This window comes from Ipomoea nil, unplaced genomic scaffold (assembly GCF_001879475.1).
Source record: "Ipomoea nil cultivar Tokyo-kokei standard unplaced genomic scaffold, Asagao_1.1 scaffold1407, whole genome shotgun sequence".
In the NCBI taxonomy this organism is placed as follows: Eukaryota; Viridiplantae; Streptophyta; class Magnoliopsida; order Solanales; family Convolvulaceae; genus Ipomoea; species Ipomoea nil.
This window is the reverse complement of record NW_017617835.1, coordinates 5635118-5654783: the sequence shown is the minus strand read 5'-3', so window position 1 is coordinate 5654783 and position 19666 is coordinate 5635118. Positions and strand designations below refer to the sequence as shown.

Below are 19666 nucleotides of genomic sequence, written 5' to 3'. Positions count from 1 at the left end.
AGAAGAAGAAGAAGGAGAAGAAACCGAAGGGCCGACAATCTCAATCGAAGCCCAACAGCTCAATAGTTTAGTGCTAGCCCAGATACTGGGCTTAAATACAAATGAGAGCAAAAAAAAGGCCCAAATTGTTGCTCCGCAAGCATGATCCACACAAGTTGTATGGACCATAATTTGTATATTGTAAAATAATGTACATTTAGTACACAAATAATATACGTTTAGTACAAAAATAATGTACATTACAAGCCTGCACAGACAGCTCTATTAATTTCTGAGTGGTAGATTGCAGTCATTGAAACTTAGTTCTATGTAGATAATCAAAATATAATCTTGATTACTTTTGAGGTTTTAGTGTTCTTGCTTAGTATAACACTTTGGAATTGAAATTGAAATTCATTCCTTTGTCTTAATAAAATATGTAAAGGGGAATTGTACTAGCGTATATATATGGGTGGAAAAAATTCAATCGTACTGTGCATCAGGGCGCACATTACGCTTCCCAAAACGATGTCATTTTCAGTTAATTTCAAGTATAAAATTATGTACATTCTATTATATAATTATATACATTCGAAACATGAGAATTTTCAGTTATAAAACTCTGTGTTTCCAGGTATAAAATTTTGTGAATTCTATTATATATATATATATATATATATATATATATATATATATATATATATATATGTGATATTTAGAAATTAATGATTAATGATATACGGAGTATATAAATAGTTATATCTGCATATCCTTTTTAGCAGATCATCTGTTGAAAAGCTTTGAGGAAGAAATACCCCAAAGCTTTTCGATTCCTCACTCATTTACCCCACGTCATACGCCAGTCCTCTCTCATCTTCATCATATCATATTCTCGCCGGAATATGTCTGTAGATCTAGACCTCCGGCGAGACCTTGAAGAAACCCAACTGCCAAGACTCAAGATTAGCCCCCCAGATGTCAATGGCTATACTGAAACCCACGAAATTCAGGGCTCTACAAGTAGGGTAGATCAAGAAGAGGAAGAAGAAGGAAGAAGAGTGCCGGACGCCGAGATCTCCCCGGAATTCCATACCGGCGGCGCTGGAATGCCCGCCGGCGCCCAGGAAGCCGCGGAGGCGGGAGCTGAAGTTTTTTGAGATGGTGGCCGGAGAGGACTTCAGTGCAAACGCCGGCAGGAATATCAGAAGGTGCCTTGTGTAAATAACCAAGGTAAAAAAAGAAAATTCCACGTCGCCAGAACATATAATTCGTGTCGTTGATATTGGTGTGTAGGGAGAAAGATTATGGAGATCTAACGATACCAGATGAGAGGGATGATTCAAAATGTATATTGAATATATGATATGAAAGTACAATAATATAAAAAAACGTAACTACTATACATATCTAACATAACTTACTCCTACATTAATAGGTGATTAGCTATAATCACTATTTTCAAAAAAAAAAAAAGAAGAAGAAGAAGCTATAATCACTCTAATCACTACCATATATATTTACTAGCCATATAGATCTAATATATTGCAATTAAACAGTAATAAATAGTTTTCAAAAAAAAAAAAAAAAAACTAACAAATAACAATTAAACACTAAGAAATAAACAACAATTAAGATGGAAAGTTTTATCATAAAACTATATATTTTTTTTTGGTGGAATAAGACTCGTACCCTATCAGGGCGTTTGGTTGGAGGGGTGGAATTATGTGGGAAAGGAATTGTAATTCCATGGGAGTTGAATTACTGGGAATAAAGTGGCAATTTAAATTCCAGTGTTTGGTTGACAGGAATAAAATTACTGAGAATTTCAATTCCAATGTTTGGTATACATAGGAATTGAAAGGGAACAAGTAGTATAAAGTCAAAAATGTCCATTATTGTTGTTAGACATTAATTTTAGGTTAAAAAAGGAAGGGGTAATTTTGACTCATCACCATCTTTTTTTCTCAGGAATTAAAATACCAAGGGGGGACATGGGATTTTAATTCCATGAAAATGGGGGAATTGCAATTCCATGGAATTGCAATTCCCTCCAATCAAACTGCGGAATTTAATGACCTTTGGAATTAAGTGGGAAGGAAATTTAAAATCCCTCCAACCAAACGCCCCATAGGAAAAGAGGAATACAACTACCAAACTCTCACGAAACTTGTCCCAAAGGAATTAAGCTTAGCGGTGGACCATCAAGCCATGTTGTCCTCCAAGCCGCCGTTTACCCCAGGTTCGCCAGATGGTCAGCACATTTATTTCCCTTGAATACATTTACTAATGAGATTTAAATACATGTTATGAATAAATTAAAATTAATTTATTTTAATAATAAATACATAATATTATTCTACAATTAAATTACTAATCATTATTCGTTTTAAAGTAAATAATTATTATTATTAGAGGATATATCGAAGTTGAATTATTTATTTTTATTACCAAAGACCTTGTGGTCTACTGGACCGATTGTTCTCTTACGTGGAAAGTGATAACTTCAAACCTCATTTGAGGCAAGTAGTGTGTATATGTAGGGTATATCCCCTTTCATATAATAAAGAGAATTATTTATTTTTATTGTTTTTACCAAAATAACTAAATAATTATTAGAGGGTAGAAGTTTTATAGAACATTCCAGTAAAAAAATATATGCATATATACTCCAATTCAAAGAACAATTCTTGGAGTAAATGGGAGAGAATTGAGGGGAGTGAATTGAGTAAATTGAGTAAATGGGAGAGGATTGAGGGTAATATACCTGTATATATACATACAGAGGGACTGCATGTAACAATCCACCCTCTTACTTTTCATTTTCCTACCACCTTGCAGCACCTCTTTAGTAACTTCTTTTGTTAATGGTGATTTCCAAGCTTGCAAACTATAATCTTTTTGCCCAAGATTTGATTGTTCTGCTGCCCTTTGTAAGCCTCTGATCTCTCTCTCTCTCTCAATATCTTGTTTTGTTTGGAATTGGTTGTCAATGGCTGGGATTTTCCTTGCTTTTTATTTCCTTAAATTTTGGTGTTTTTTTAAAAGGTGGCCTGGGCGGAGAGCTAGAGTGATAGACATTAGCAGCATAAAATTAGGCAATGATGTTTTGTTTTTCTTGGTTATTATATGATTAAGAAAAAAAGAGCAACCTGGGAAATTTCTAAAATGTCTCATATATTGAAAATTTGAAAAAAAAAATACGAATTTCTCTTATTTGTTTCATGTAATTTATTGAGAGCTAATCTTGAGTCTTGGTAGTTGGGTTTCTTGAATGTCTTGCCGGAGGTCTAGATTTGTAAACATATTCCGGCGAGGATATGATTTAATGAAGATGAGAGAGGACGGAGAAAAAATCTAGGGGTGGAGACAGGAGACTAGAAAGATGGTAAAAGCTAGGAATTTGGACTGACGTTTATATATATGGGTGGAAAAAATTATCGAAATAATTGTTTTATATATCTTCTTAATTTTTTTCACCCATATATATATATACATATATATATATATATGTATATATATATATATATATATATATATATATATATATATATATGCCACTCCAAATCCCCTTTTACCATATCTCTAGTCTCCTGTCTCCACCCCTTAAGCTTTTTTCTCCGTCCTCTTTCATCTTCATCATATATCATATCCTCGCCGTAATATGTCTGCTGATCTAGACCTTCAAGAAACTCAACTGCCAAACTCAAGATTAGCCCCCCAGATGTCAATGGCTCTACTGAAACCCACGGAATTCAAGGCTCTACAAGTAAGATAGATCAAGAAGAGGAGGAAGAAGAAGAGTGTCGGACGCCGAGATCGCCCTGTAATTCCATACCGACATCCCTGTTATGCCCGCTGGCGCCCAAGAAGCCGCGGCAGTAGGCGCCGGCGTGCAAGCAGAAGCTGAGCAAGGTGAAGTTTTTTGAGAGGGTGGCCGGAGAGGAGATTGAATTGTTCAGGGCAGGAATATTAGAAGGTGCCAAATAATGAAACTTCAAATTATTAAAGATTTCTTTGTAAAGTACATTTTGAGATATACATGTTTAGAAATTAACTTATAGATTTATAAGTTTGATGCAACTAGTCCGTGCTAACTTATAGATCTAACATATTGCAATTAAACACTAAAAAATAGTTTTCAAAAAAAAAAAAAAAAAAAAAAAACCACTAACAAATAACAATTAAACACTAAGAAATAAACACAACAATAATTGAGATGGAAAGTTTTATCATAAAACTATAATTTTTTTTTGGTGGAATAACACTCATACCTTATAGGAAAAGATGAATAAAACTACCAAACTCTCACGGAACTTGCCCCAAAGGAATTAAGCTTAGCGGCGGAGCATCGAGCCACTTTGTCCCCCAAGTCGGCATTTGCCCCAAGTTTGCTAGATGGTCAGCACATTTATTTCACTCGAATATAAACAACAAATCTACACAAAATATAAACCATATATATCTAAATACATTTTAAATATTACTCTAACAATGTATATACATGTACCATACGTGTTGGAAGAATAAAAAAGCAACTATATATGTACTTTGGTGGTATGTACTGAGTATTTTGATTTTCTTCTATACAACTTAATTATGGTTTTGAATGAACTATTGCATGAAATACCCATGAAGAAGAAGAAGAAGAAGAAAAACAATGGGCCGACAATCTCAATCGAGCCCAATAGTTCAATGCTATCCCAGATATTGGGCTTATAAATACAAATAAGAACAAAAGAAGGCCCAAATTGTTGCTCATGGGCTAAGCTACGGCAAATTATGCTGTGCATCCGTATGCACCAAGCATGGTGCATACGGATGCAAAAACGACGTCGTTTTTATAAAACGCGCGTCTCCCCTTAAAAAAAAAAAAAAGTTCGAAACTATAATTCCATAATCGATGAACTATAATTCCATAATCGATGAACTATAATTTCATAATTGATGAACTATAATTCCATAATCTAATCTATGAACTAAAATTTTCAGAATGAATGAACTAAAATTCTAGAATCTATGAACTCAAATTTCAGAATCGATGAACTATAATTTCAGAATCGATGAACTATAGTTCCATAATCGATGAACTATAATTCCATAATCCATGAACTAAAATTCCATAATGAATGAACAAAATAATGTTGTTACTAGGAATCGAACCTGAATTTTTTTTTTTAAAGGGTAACTATTCCTAAGCTACTCTAACATGATTCTTTGTTTGTGTGTGTGTGTGTGTTTTTTTTTTTTTTTTTTTTTTTTTTTTTTTTTTTTTTTTTTTTTATGAAAAGGGAAACCGACCATCACTACTGAATAGGGTGGTATTGGGTAAACCCTATTCATGTGTAAAATATTTTCATAAATAACACATGAGAAATAAATTACACTATGAATATTATGTATTTGATAGGCTCGATCGAAAGGGTGCTGACAAGAACTTAGTACGTGAATCATACTCACCTAGTTAACCACCCTTTCCAAGGCACAACTAAGAGGACGGAGCATGATTTTTGTATTTTGATGATTTTGATCAACACTCTCTTGATTGAGCATGTCACACATATATGGTACGATTTTCCTAATACAATTTATCTCCTTCGTAGTTTGCGGACTATTACACGATCTATCATAACATGCAATTTTTTTTTTTTTTTTGTTTTTTCATCAATAAGCGTGTTTAATAAACTATTTTTGACCTACATAATATAATGTAACTTAGGGTTTCCTCCTAGCTAGCTATTATGATAGAAATTAAATATGTAAATCTAGTTTAATTTGATGTGCATTTACATCAAAACCTAATAATGTAATAAGCTATGATTATAATTGGATCCCACCATGTGAGTTGATGATTTGCATTGAAATATAATAGGTGTGGGCTTTAATTTTTGACCTAATGCATGGGGAGCCAGGAGTGACAAGTCAATAAAGCACAAATTGAATCATTCATATCCTAAACTTGCATATATGCTTTTAATGCATTTTAAGCAAAGTTAAAAGATCTGTTTTATGACTCTATCAAAGTTTGGTTCATGAAATATATATATATATATATATATATATATATATATATATATATATATATATATATATAAATATAAATATAAATAGAGTAATTTGTTCATAAATATGTTCATTCTATCACTTGTAATGTAAAAATAAAAATAAAAATTATAAGAATATTAATCTAGGCTTATTGGTTTTATTATCGATTTAAGACAGTTAGTTATGGACAACTTAGACTGATTTGTCTACTTGTGCTATATATTTTGTTAGTTCAAGCCTCAGTGGAGGTGTTATTAGCTCTTTGTGTTTCAGTAGGTTGAGAAAGTATATGAACAGATACTACAATGTAATAGAGCTAATAGCATTCAAAAAAAAAAAAAATTGAACTCGATAAGAATTTTAATTGAATCCAATTGTTAAATCTAACGGCTCAATGTTTTAGGGTTACGGTAATAAATTTAGCTTAATAAAAAACCGTTCTAATTAACTCAAAATCGATAAGCCCAAGATGACCATAGCAAGTTAGCTCGAAAGTGTATAGGTTAAGTTAGCCTAATTAAGATCCATATGAATAAGGTATTAGCTAATTATTTTATGTTTTGGAAAATAAAATTCAAATCATCAAATGGGATAATGATTTCATGGATGAAAAGGAGGGGCAAAACAACAGTACCATGTTTGATGATAATTATTTGGTATTGCTGCAAATGCTGAAAAGAAGTTTCATGAACTGTCATTGAAAAAAAAAAGTAATAATAATTATAATTTTATATTTTGACATAAATTATCAAAAAAGAAATAAAAAATTGATAGATAATTATCACTATATATAATGCTTAAAATTTTAAATTTTATTAAACACTTGCATATAAAATTTTAGATACAAGTTATTATATATTAAAATTTAACCAATTATTCCTAATTCAGAAGATTTTTAATTTATCTTTCATGTCATGATGACTTAGTGAATGGGGTTACTTACACGAGACCTGTTTCAATGCGGTTTATAAGTTCTCCAAATATTTATCCACTGATATCCATCACACTAAATTATCGACTTATTTTGAAGTAATCAATTAATAAGTAAAAATTTAACTATAATTAATGTTATATCGGGCCGAAACGTGAGGGGCCCTTGGAGTGGTAACAATACAATGTATCCATTTTCCTTGTTGACGGCATAACACGACAATGTCTGAGGATGTACAATCCATTTCCTTGTTGGTTAGCACCTAATCCGATTAGGTAACTCAAAAGACAAAAAAACGCAGTAAATGCGAATCCGCCCCAAAAAACAAATCCAACGTTAACCTTCATTAATGAACCCGGACAACGATCTTAAAAACCAACGAAAATGGCCGTTACAACAAACGCAGTTACCCTCTCTCTCTCTCACACTACCCTGCAACTCCATCATCTTCTTCACTGCGATATCAGTTCATTCTTCTTGCAGTATTTTCGTGGGGGGCCACCAAGACTCATTCTTTTGATCTTTTCTGCGACCAATCAATCATCTATTTCGACCTTAAATTTTGTTCTGCGTGTCAAATCTAAGTAGAAAACAACAAAAATTAGGCCTGTCTTGCTTGCTGGTTACATAAATGTCGTTTTAAAAAGCCATCAATGTCGGAGCCGACATAGCCGCTGAATAATTGAAACCCAGAAAGCTGAAATTTGCACTGGTTCGCTATGGACTATTATGGGTGTTGGGTTCTCACGGGTTTGATAGGTAAATTCCCATAAATGGCACCTCAAGAAAACAACAGCATTTGGTAGAGAGTGCCGTTATGCTCTAACAGCTATTTTTGAAAATATTTCCGTATTCTTTGCTTCTGTTCCGGTCTTAACAACACCTCATTTGTTATATACGTTTTTCAGTTTCGTTTCTGCACACTCATCACTCATCAGATCAGATAGATAGATAAATACATATATACAGAGGGACTGTAACAATCCACCATCTCACTTTTTCATTTTTCCTACCACCTTGCAGCACCTCTTTAGTATCTTCTCTTGTTAATGGTGATTTCCAAGCTTGCAAACTATAATCTTTTTGCCCAAGATTTGATTTTTCTGCTGCCCTTTGTAAGCCTCTCTCTCTCTCTCTCTCTCTCTCTCAATATCTAGTTTTGTTTGGACTTGGTTGTCAATGGGTGGGATTTTCCTTAAATTTTGGTGATTTTTTTAAGGTGGTCTGGCTGGATGAGCTAGAGTGGTAGACATTAGCAGCATAAAATTAGGCATGATGTTTTGTTTTTCTTGGTCATATGATTATGAAAAAAGGAGCAACCTGGCGAAATTGGTCACACGTTGGCTTGGTAACAAGAAGGTTCCAATTTCGACTCTCTCTGAAAGAAACCCCCCCCCAAAAAAAAAAGAGGAGTTTTACTGGTGTTTAGTGTGTAGAATTGGAGACACCTGTGCTAATTTGTCCAACTTTTTTTCATAGAATTCTATCCTAATCAATGGACAAAGGAACAATTCAACTTTTGCTTTTGCTTTTTCTATGACTTTCTTTTCTTCTCTTTTCTGGTCTGGATTCTTTATAATGAACTTTTGCTTTTTCCCCTGTATGAATCACCTTCTTTTTCTGCCTCTTACTGTGCACACCTTCTTCTTCAAGATTTGATAATGCCCTGAAACTTTTAATGTGCTGGAAAAAAGAAGTTGCACTATCATTTTATATAGCAAAATATCATTTAGAAATCCTGCTTTTCCACCTTTAAAAAGCCATTGAAGAACACAGTTGCATTTTAGCTTTCTCTGCTTAATTAATTCAGTAAACCTTCAACTTTTGGTGGCCATGAAACAATGTAGTTTCAATTATTTGGCTCTCAACTTTCTATATTTTATAAGGGTGGAGGGATAAGTGGGCATATGTTTCATGGCTGTTCCTCACTTCCTTGGTGATTGCTTAAAGTCAATGCTTTCTTGCCTTGTGAAGTGTGATAATACCATTAATGGATTGAATACTGGAAAATGTCTCAGATCTCAATGAACAATACTATATTTAAGACTCTTGGAAAGTTAAAATTTAGAGCTTTTTTCTATAAACCAAATGGTAGCAATAGTATTAAACATTACAAGCCCGCACTGGCAGCTCTATTGGTTTCTGGGTGGTAGATTGCAGTCATTGAAACTTGGTTCTAGATAGTCAAAATATAGTCTTGATTACTTTTGAGGTTTTAGTGTTCTTGCTTTAAGTATAACACTTTGGAATTGAAATTGAATTTCATTCCTTTGTCTTAATAAAATATGTAAAGTTAGAAAAGAACGACTTTTTTGGCAAAAGAACTATAGGCCTTAATTATTGCATAAATATTCTCACTGCACTCTTCCAGCATGTTGTGGCTCCAGTTTCAATCATTCTGCAAGATGGCTCCTGCATCCTAGTCTGTTGAGCTTAGTTCTGAGTTATCAATCTGAGGTTTATGTCTGCGATGTCTTGTTATAAAACGCCTTTTGGAACAGACAATTTGAATTTCAGATTGGTTTATGTTATTTCTTTTGTCTATGTTGTCTATTGCCTGACACATTATGCGATTCTTAATGCTTCTATTCAAGCTGATTACCTGTTTCATGTTCTTGGTCTGTCAAACAGGGTGGTTCCTCCTAGAAGAAGAATCAGATTGTCGTCTGTTTGGTGAAATTTTTGACTGATTCAGGAGAGTGGCACACTTTTGCGGGGATAAAAAACACAATGAGACTTAAATTCTTATCAGCAGTTCTTGCTTTTGTTGTCTTCCTGCTATCGATTCTTCCTGGGATTTTTGCTGATCTTGAATCTGATAGACAGGCCTTACTAGAGTTTGCTGCATCTGTACCTCATGTCCGGAAGCTCAACTGGAATTCTACTCGCCCGATCTGCAGTTCTTGGGCTGGGATCAAATGCGGTGAAAATGGAAGGAGGGTGATAGGAATTCATCTCCCGGGTGTCGGTTTCTTTGGCCCTATCCCAGCCAAAAGTATAGGGAAGATGGATGCTCTTAGGGTTCTTAGCCTAAGAAGCAACCATTTCAATGGAACTCTACCTTCTGATATCTTTGCCATTCCTTCTCTTCAATCTATCTACCTTCAAGATAACAACTTTACTGGTGAAATTCCTGGTTCCCTCTCGCCTCTGCTTGGTGTAATAGATCTATCCGGTAATGCTTTTACTGGAGAAATTCCAGCCGGGATCAAGAATTTGACGCGTTTATCAGTGCTGAAGCTACAATATAATTCGTTATCTGGAACTGTCCCTGATCTTGAAACTTCAAGGCTAAAGGTTTTGAATTTGAGCTATAACATGCTGAATGGCTCGATCCCGAATTCCCTCCATAAGTTTCCAGTTTCTTCGTTTGTGGGTAATTCTCATCTTTGCGGGAAACCTCTGAGTGAATGCTCCACGATTTCTCCATCACCATCATCGTCTCCTGCATTTTCCAAGAAGAAACTCAGTGCTGGAACTGTCATTGCTATTGCCATAGGGGCTTCCTTGTTGCTGGCTTTCCTGGCACTGCTAATCTGCTTCTGCTGTTTCAAGAAGAAAGTCTCGGATGGCGGTGAAGTTAAGGAGAAGGTTGCTAACGGGGGAAGGAGCGAGAAGCCTGAGGATTTTGGAAGCGGGGTTCAAGATTCTGAGAAGAACAAGCTGGTGTTCTTTGAAGGGTGCTCGTACGGCTTTGATCTCGAGGATCTGCTAAGGGCTTCTGCTGAAGTTCTTGGGAAAGGGAGCTATGGAACTGCATACAAGGCCGCCTTGGATGAGATGGCAATGGTGGTGGTGAAACGCCTGAGAGAAGTCGGAGCAGGAAAACGAGAGTTTGAACAACACATGGAGCTTATGGGAAGAATCGCTCGACACCCAAACATAGTGCCACTAAGAGCTTATTACTATTCCAAGGATGAGAAGCTTCTTGTTTATGAATACATGCCTGTTGGCAGCTTATTTGAAGCCCTCCATGGTAATATTTTACATTTATCAGCTTATCAAAACGCTAATTTTACCAAACACTTTTAAGCATAATCAGCTAGTTAACAGCTCTTCAGTTTTCAGCTTATACCTTATACCTTTTCAGCTAGGTTTGCCAGACATAGCCGAAACATCCTTAAACTGGCAATGTCTCTTCTGTTTTCATTCTTGTGTGATCTTACTATAACAGGCAACAGAGGCGTTGATCGAAGCCCGCTAGACTGGGATTCGAGATTGAAGATCTCGATAGGAGCAGCAAAGGGAATAGCGCATATCCACTCTGAAGGTGGCATTAGATTTACTCATGGCAATATAAAATCCTCGAATGTACTTCTTACAACGAGCCTCGAAGGTTGTGTTTCCGACTTTGGCTTGAGCCCTCTGATGAACTACATCGCGATCAAATACAGGGGTGCGGGCTACCGGGCTCCTGAAGTGATTGAAACACGAAAAGTCACACAGAAGTCCGATGTGTACAGCTTCGGGGTGCTGCTCCTCGAGATGCTCACTGGCAAATCCCCTCTGCCAACGGGGCATGACGATGTCGTTGATTTGCCTAGGTGGGTCCGGTCCGTGGTCCGGGAGGAGTGGACAGCTGAGGTTTTCGACGTAGAGCTGATAAAGTACCAGAACATAGAAGAAGAGATGGTGCAGATGCTTCAAATCGCTCTTTCGTGTGTGGCTAAAGTGCAGGATGCTCGGCCTTCCATGGAAGAAGTGGTTAGGATGATCGAGGATATCCGGCAGCCCGATGAAGACACCCGACCCTCATCCGAGGACAGGTCTCGAGACTCGAACGAACGCACCCCAGAGTGCAACTATCCATAACTATAGTAGGGGATGCAAATTACTTAATTGCCTGTAATTCTTGATCAAGCAGAAACATGAATGCTAATGCTAAAAATATACTTTTTTTTATATCCATAAAAAACATTTCTTGTTACATTAAAGCAGAGAATCATGATAAGTGAAATCCCTGAAGGGGTTTTCACCACCAGAATTTGGACTAGCAGCAGGAGAATCCACCAACAGAGCCATGCTCGTCCACCGCTCATCGAAATTCGCAGTGCAGCGTTTCCCCGCAACCTCGGGGCGAAAACTTGGCTGGATTTCTCGCGCTTCCAGCTTCTTCCAGTTGATCGACCCGAACCACTTGTGCCCTTTTATTTCCCCGCCCCCTCCCGCCCCACTCCCAAGGCGCTTGCTCGGGTCCTTCTGCAGCAGCTGCAGAAATAATAACATAATTCCGCCCGGTTTGCTAGCAGAGATCCAAAACTAAAGAATCTGATAGATTAGATTAGATTAGATTAGATAGATAGATACCCCTTTTAGCAGTGAATGTGCTTCCCTTGATAAATATGCTGGGAGTTTGATCTTGTCTTTTACAATCTTCTGCTGAACTTTATGTCTGTTTCCACCATAAAATGGAGACTGCAAGATTTGCAGACAATACTAGCTTATTATAACAGTTGATTTTAGCCATGAAAAAATTGCAGAAATGGTTAATCAAGAAGAACTAAAGACCTTTCCAGTAAGCATCTCAAACAGAAGAACTCCAACACTCCACCAATCAGCAGCCTTGTCGTAGCCCTTCCCGAGAACGATTTCTGGTGCCATATACTCCAATGTTCCACACATCGAGTTGGATCGCGTGGTCTCATCGAACTCCTTTGCCAGGCCAAAATCAGCCAATACAACCTATATCAACACGGAGAGCAGGTAAATCGAAGAACTCTTATAGAAATGGCACAGATTATGATGAACTTAGCAATTAAGGGAAAGAACACAAAGTGGCATACATGTCCTTCTGCATCCAACAGTACATTTTCTGGTTTGAGATCTCTGTGCATTATCCCGTTTTCATGGAGGTAAGAAACTGCGGAAACAATCTCAGCTGTGTATATTAGGGCTAAATCCTCCCTGAGAAGAATATCGAGTGATAATTAACTCACAAAGAAAGAATATAAAGCTTCAAATTTGACATGAACCTAATGGTATTGGTACCTGAATAAGCCTTGATGGTGGAGTTGAAAGAAAAGGTGTCCCCCATTGACAAAGTCCAAAACAAGGTAGAGTCTATATTTTGTCTGCAACAAATGACAAGTGTTAACATCCCGAGCTATTAACTGAAGGATGTGTTCTGTCTCATCTTAAAACGCTATCCAACCATCGAATTTGATGTTTTTAAGGAATCCACTGCTTACTTGGAAGGAATATCTGAGCTGCACGATGAACGGGTGATCTATTTTTGTCAGAATAGCTCTCTCGGCTATCATATACTCAACATGGTTTTTCTTCAAGATCTTGTCTTTCCTCATAACTTTCATTGCAAAGATCTCCGAGGTTTCAATCTTCTGCACCTGAAAGACTTTCCCAAACGCCCCTTCGCCCACAACTTTCAACACTTCAAACTCCTCGAGCCCGACTTGTTTCGATGAAACAACAGATTCATTGGCAACAACATCCTCAGAACAACATTTCTCAACTTTCCCTTCACCCTCTAACACTGGTTTTTTCTCAGACCCCAAGACTATGGCATCTGGTGGTCCAACAGGAAGCAGATGGGCTGAAACCATTTTGTGCTAAAGATTTCCGGTAAAAGAAGCTTCTCCTCAACTCCCCGAAAACCAAATGGATTAAGGAAAACGCCCGAAGATCCAAAGAATTCAGGGAAATTGCAGACCAGATTGCAGAGAATAGAGGTGTTTTCGTTTCCTGCTTCAGAGGAAACGCAGAATGCAGCAGTGCTTCTTGAAATCATGAAGATCAGACAAAAGGGCTGTGGCTCATTGTACATGGAGAGAAACATTAATAACACTGTCAGTTCATCCCCAAATAACAATAAAAGAAGAAAACACAACAGAATCATTAAATAAGTAAATTAAACAGCCAAGAACACTGAGATAACCATTTCAATCACATCAAACCATGCAGACAATCCATAGAATTCACCTTCATAGTTTAAATTGTTGGATGTCTCATATGAACGGGGAGATGATAGGTGTTGGAACAAATGGAGGAGAGTGACCGAAACATGTACCTTACTTAGGATTGCATATAAATATAATACTTATAACCTATGCTCATCCCGTAAATCTTGTCTTATTTACTTTCTGGAACTACAGATCAATTCTTTCACTTTTAACCAAAGCTGAGAATTTCTTCCAAGAAAACGGGAGAGGGATTTTCAACACGAAACAAATCCAATCGCTAAAGCTTCGAGAAAACAGGAACATATAACGACATTATTCATAACTTCCGTTGAAAATTAAAAGGAATAAAAACGAAAGCCATTCATACATGTATATATTAGAAGAAAAGCGTAGAACTTTACCGCGAAGAGGATGAAGGGTGGCGGATCGGAGCGGTGAGGAGAGAAGTTTGGTTTGAGGAAGACAACGGGCGACGGAGGAGGCGTTGCGTGGCCGTTTATAACTGAAAGAACCGCCAATTTAAACTGCTGAGAGAAATCCTGTTACGTGTCGTGTTGGGATTTGATAAGTTGGGGCGGAGTGGACCGGTGTTTTGTCCCCTTTGTAAGGGCAATGTATTGACGGAAACGCCCCTTGGTTCATGAACCGAATAAAAGATGGATAAATCTAGTGTGAAACTGTCTTACGTGTGATGTATAATACTTTTTTATGCGCTCATAAAAAATATTTCTTCGTATATTTTAACTAAAATATACTCCGTATTACACTTCTCACATTGAGGCCATATCACACAAACTTACTCATAAGAGTATATACCAATTTTGGTCACACGAGTATAATTTTATAACAATTTTGACTCACATGTTTATTTTTTATCAATTTTCATATACGACCATTGTTTTAGTACAAATTTTCATCCATGACTATTGTTTGTGTCAAAATTCATCACGCCAGTCACCCCTCCGTTTAAGACATGTCAAAATCTAAAATTTGTAAGGGTATTTTCGTCCTTTTTAACTTAAGATCCCAAATTGAGCATGAATAATGAGATTTAAGTCCTAAAATCGATCTCAATTCACAGTTCACCTCTTCATCCTACCTTAATTTGAGGAGGAGAACTATGAATTGAGATCGATCTTAGTGCTTAAATCATTTTATTCATGTTCAAAATGGAATCTTAATTTGAAAGTGACGAAAATACACTTAATAATTTCATATTTCGACATATCTTAAAGTGGGGGTGACCGGTGTAATGAATTTTGACACTAAAATAATAGTCATGCATGAAAATTGGTAGGAATTAAACATGTGGACCAAAGCTGTCATTTTGTTAATACTCGTGTGATCAAAATTGATATATTTATGATATGCATGCATAGATTTTCATATATTCTTCCCTCTCTTTTTTTTTCTTTCTTTAAAAAAAAAAAAAAAAAAAACTAATTTTAATATATACTGACTTAAAAAAAATAAAAAAATCAACGAGATGGATAAGCCAAGAAAAGTATTTCTCAATAATACTTGTATCTTTTGAGCATTAAGCTCATCAAAAAAAAAAAATTATATATATAACAAATCCACAACTATCGTCTATTCGCTATGAATGTATATTCCCTGATAGCCAGAAGACTAATCTTCCATTTTAACGGAACGAACGTCCAACCTCATACTTAAGAGACAAGATGTTGAATCATCACGCCAACCATGTTGATTATCACTCTATTATTCTTGTAACAAGCTAAGTTTACCCCAAGTCGTCTACGAAGGAATTGAACTTATTATCGGTGATCGATCATCAACCATCGCCTCCAACTCAATTTATAGACGAAGAATATTAATAACATCCATTTGTATACTATATATATATATATATATAACTCTTTGAAAATTAATTTTATTATGCAATAACATCATAATAATTGTTCATCAAAGAATTATAACTGCAAAATTTTAAGTTTGATCACTACGAGAGCTTTCTATTGCCTTATTATTGGTTTCGGCCAGTCAATATATAATTATAGACAACCTAGACGGGTGGCAACAAAAGTCACAAGACATGGTTCAATCTAAACACACACTTAGATAACAACTATAGACTTTTCTGATGATGTTGCTTTAACCAACAAACCAAAGAGTGCAAATGGGGCGGAGAAGAAAGGGCTATGGTCGCTATCCAAAGTGTACACGCTGGCTGGCGGCCACTTGTTGATCATTGCATCTTGCTGCTCCGGCTTAACCACATTGTCGTACCTCGTTCTAATGTAAATCCGAGGAACATGTTCTACACCCTCAGATTCCATGAACTCTGCACTCGCCAACGCTTTGATCGGTCCGGGTCTTAGTAACATTCCCGCCAACGTTGAATCCTACAACGTAACATGTGTCACACACTATAAGTACAATTATAAATTTCGAGATTTAATTTCACTACTCTCATCAAATATTACTACTGAGTCGTATGCAACATAAAATTACCTCGAGTGGACTCATTTGGTACAGAATTTTACGTTGTAATGTTTTAGTGACGAGTATACTGGTCGGAGGCCCATCTTGGCCCATCCCGAAACCGATGTCATACACTTCATTGATTTCTCCAAAATCCGATAAATCCGGAATTCCCTGCATGTTATGTTATGACAAGCTTTAGAACATTAAACTAGAAATTCGATCAAAAATAAAATAAAATAAAATTGTAACTATTATTGACTTCTTGTCAAAAAATAATTAATAATACTAACCATCAAACAAAATCGTTTGGCACACCTTAAGAAGTGGCCCTGGCTAGCCTTAATGAAAGACAGCTGGGCAGCAAATTAACATTTTCTTTAATTTGATTGTTAACACGAGGATTGAGGATAATGACGATTGAGAAGACGCATGTTTGATTACCACAAAAAAAAAAAAAACCAAACCTTTGACTGTGACATCCTACTGAACCAAACCCCACTTATCCATTATTTCTCAACACACACACACCCCCAAAAAAAACAAAAAAATGCCAGAAAAAGTAAGATTTACGTAGATAAAATAAAATTCTTGTACGAGAAGATCATAAATTTAATTTTTGTTTTTTTAATATGATTTACCTATCTTGCCTGGTTTGTAAACTATTATACAGAAAGAAGATTTACTCTATACATATCTTTAAATAGTGATTGCGAATTTTCTTCATAACTTAAAAAAGACCCACAGACACATATTTCCTATGCATACCCAAAACGAGGAAGAAAACAAGTGCTACCAACCCCCCCCCCCCTCCCCCCCTCCCCCAGTTAAAGTTTCCTTCTTTTTTTTTTTTTTTTTTTTTTTTTGTTGGATAAATTAAACATCACATGATAATGGAGGAAACATTGCAGAAGGTACAATATCGACAAAAACTAGACTCACATCTTTGATGTCTTGTTCAGAGGTGAAGCCAGTTTTGAGCATTGTTGCTGCGATGTAGATTGCTAGGCTGATCTTCTGGGGAAACTTGTGAGTCGCATCTGTAACGCTCAGCCCTCCTGCGCTATGCCCTACCAATATCACCTACACATCCAAAAAAAAAAAAAAAAAAAAAAAAACATCACTTATGTTTACATCATGAGTATACATGTACGAGTAGTATATATGTCTCTCTATATGTATAGTTATAGATACGCAAACTCTCGAGCGTTTATATTAAGTGTAACCTTTTGAGTTATATCGGGTACTATATGTACAAAAATTGATAGTTCTTTCAAGTTTGACTGTCGGTGGTAGCTGTATATTGACTTTTTTTTTAGACCGATTAGCTATAAACAACTTAGATCAATTTATTTTATTGTGATTTTTTTCCCGTAATCAAAGTTAATAGTACTTTTGAAACAAAAGTTGTTTTGTTTCAAAAAAAGTTGACAGCACTAAATACATTTCAAAAGCCTTCATAGTTATATAATGTGTAAAAGACAGTGATGTGCTTTTTATGTATGTACTTCTAGCATAAACCCTTTGTATTGCATATGTCGCATCTACATTATGTGATTGTTTGGACATTATTTACAATGATGTATAGTGTGATAATTGTTATAAATATTATTATTATGGCCATTATCATGAAGAGTTATATATATATATATATATATATATATATATATATATATATATATATATACACACTGAAGGCTTAATATAAGGATGATGATGATTGAGTACGTTCTAGAGTTTTACATTTGTGTTCTTCTCTACTCTCTACCTCTTTACATTTCATTATCTATCATACAAATTAAATCTACTGACATATTTACCGTACAAGGATCATAGGAGTATTGGGCCAATCAGAGAGCTGAATTTAAAAATGACACTTGATTTAATTTTTTATTGTGTGCATGTTTGACAATATAAGTCAATCGAATTAAGATGAAAATATGCATGGTTCTTTATGTGGTTGAAAAGGATTAGATTAACAAAACATTATAATCAACGGATGAGGTGGAAAGAGGAGAGATTATGTGAATATGTACTTTTAACATGAACCCTTCATACTTACCGGGATTGTCATCATAATATTTATGAAGTTATATAGTATGATAGTAATTATTGTGACACTTTTCCTTTTTAATTGACACATGTCTGACAACACAACCAAATTTAAATATAGATATAGTTGTTTGTGAATTGAAAATAAAGGATCATATTGGACTAACAAAATAGGATAACGATGAGGTGGAAAGATGAGAGATTGTGTGTATACACACTCTAACATGAACCCTTCATACTTTACGTGATTGTCATCGTGATATTTATGACTGTATAGTATGATAGTAATTATTGCGACACTTTAATTTTTCTTTTTGATTGACACGTGTCTGACAACACAATCAAATTTAAACATAAATATAGTTGTTTGTGAATTGAAAAGGTCATATTGGACTAACAAAATAGGATAACAATGAGGTGGAAAGATGAGAGATTGTGTGTATACACACTCTAACATGAAACCTTCATACTTTATGTGACGACTGTCACTATAACATTTAATTTACAACACCCAGTAATATTACCGTAATTTTTGTTTGTGTAAAACAAAAATCCTAAAATAACAATTGATTTCTTGTTTGATTGATGCGTTTGATAATACAAGACAATCAAACATAGACAACATAAATACGATTATCTATGTGAATCAAAAAGGATAAAACTAACAAAACATGATAATCAAGGACCGGATGAAAAGAGGGGAGTGTGTGTGTGTATATACGTGCACTTAAAACCTGAACCCTTCATACATTATGTGATTGTTGAGCATTTATAGTGACATATAATATAAAAACTAAAAAGGATTATAATTATCGATTTCTCTAGTCACTTAAAAAAGTAAAAAATGATTGTTTATGTGAATTTATAAAGATCGAACTAACAAAACACGATAATCAAAGGATAGAGTTGGAAGATATAGACCTGTTGATTTGGTGGCAAGGAAGCCAGGAAATCGAGGAGGGGTTTGTTGTAATCGTCGAAAGTGAGGATGTCGTTAGCGTCGGAGGGGTCAACGCCGGCGCTGCTGAGGTCAATACAGGAGACTTTGTAGCCGGAATTCTCCATGAGACACCGGAGCTTGTACCAGCACCAAGCTCCTCCGCCAAGTCCATGAACCAGAACGAAGTGTGGCGGCGGCGGCGGCGCCACCACCTCCTCCCTAATCTTCTCCTCCGCCGTCTTCTTCGTTTCAAAGGACTCTCCCCCCATTATTATTGCCCTCTCTTCCCTTTCTCTGTGTCTCTATCTCTCTGCCCACTGCCCTGCTAGCTAGCTTTGTCAATATATAGTTGGGATAGTC

General features: G+C 35.8%; 3 protein-coding genes across 5 annotated transcripts; 1 reads left to right on the top strand and 2 right to left on the bottom strand.

Annotated features, from left to right (window-relative positions):
• The first annotated feature begins 7374 nt into the window (after positions 1–7374).
• On the top strand, positions 7375–11867 carry LOC109186793 (probable inactive receptor kinase At5g58300). Of its 3 annotated transcripts, XM_019336939.1 has the most exons (5): positions 7375–7711; positions 7976–8067; positions 9584–9643; positions 9674–10928; positions 11127–11867. In XM_019336939.1, the coding sequence occupies exons 4-5, from the start codon at positions 9683–9685 to the stop codon at positions 11762–11764; spliced, it is 1884 nt and encodes a 627-aa protein (XP_019192484.1). In that variant the 5' UTR covers positions 7375–7711; positions 7976–8067; positions 9584–9643; positions 9674–9682; the 3' UTR covers positions 11765–11867. The 3 variants fall into 3 exon arrangements, with proteins under 3 accessions (XP_019192484.1, XP_019192482.1, XP_019192483.1); XM_019336937.1 differs by lacking the exons at positions 7375–7711; positions 7976–8067 and adding an exon at positions 9040–9409; XM_019336938.1 differs by lacking the exons at positions 7375–7711; positions 7976–8067 and having other exon boundaries at positions 9480–9643.
• LOC109186794 (serine/threonine-protein kinase AtPK2/AtPK19-like) lies at positions 11829–14374 on the bottom strand. The gene is made up of 7 exons (XM_019336940.1): positions 14271–14374; positions 13141–13715; positions 12941–13023; positions 12736–12856; positions 12461–12634; positions 12260–12367; positions 11829–12160 (listed from the first exon to the last, which is right to left on the bottom strand). Exons 2-7 carry the CDS (start codon positions 13510–13512, stop codon positions 11882–11884), a joined length of 1137 nt encoding a protein of 378 aa, XP_019192485.1. The 5' UTR covers positions 13513–13715; positions 14271–14374; the 3' UTR covers positions 11829–11881.
• Positions 14375–15788: 1414 nt separating this feature from the next.
• Positions 15789–19666, bottom strand: LOC109186127 (methylesterase 17). The gene is made up of 4 exons (XM_019336039.1): positions 19288–19666; positions 17257–17397; positions 16345–16488; positions 15789–16235 (listed from the first exon to the last, which is right to left on the bottom strand). Exons 1-4 carry the CDS (start codon positions 19573–19575, stop codon positions 15948–15950), a joined length of 861 nt encoding a protein of 286 aa, XP_019191584.1. The 5' UTR covers positions 19576–19666; the 3' UTR covers positions 15789–15947.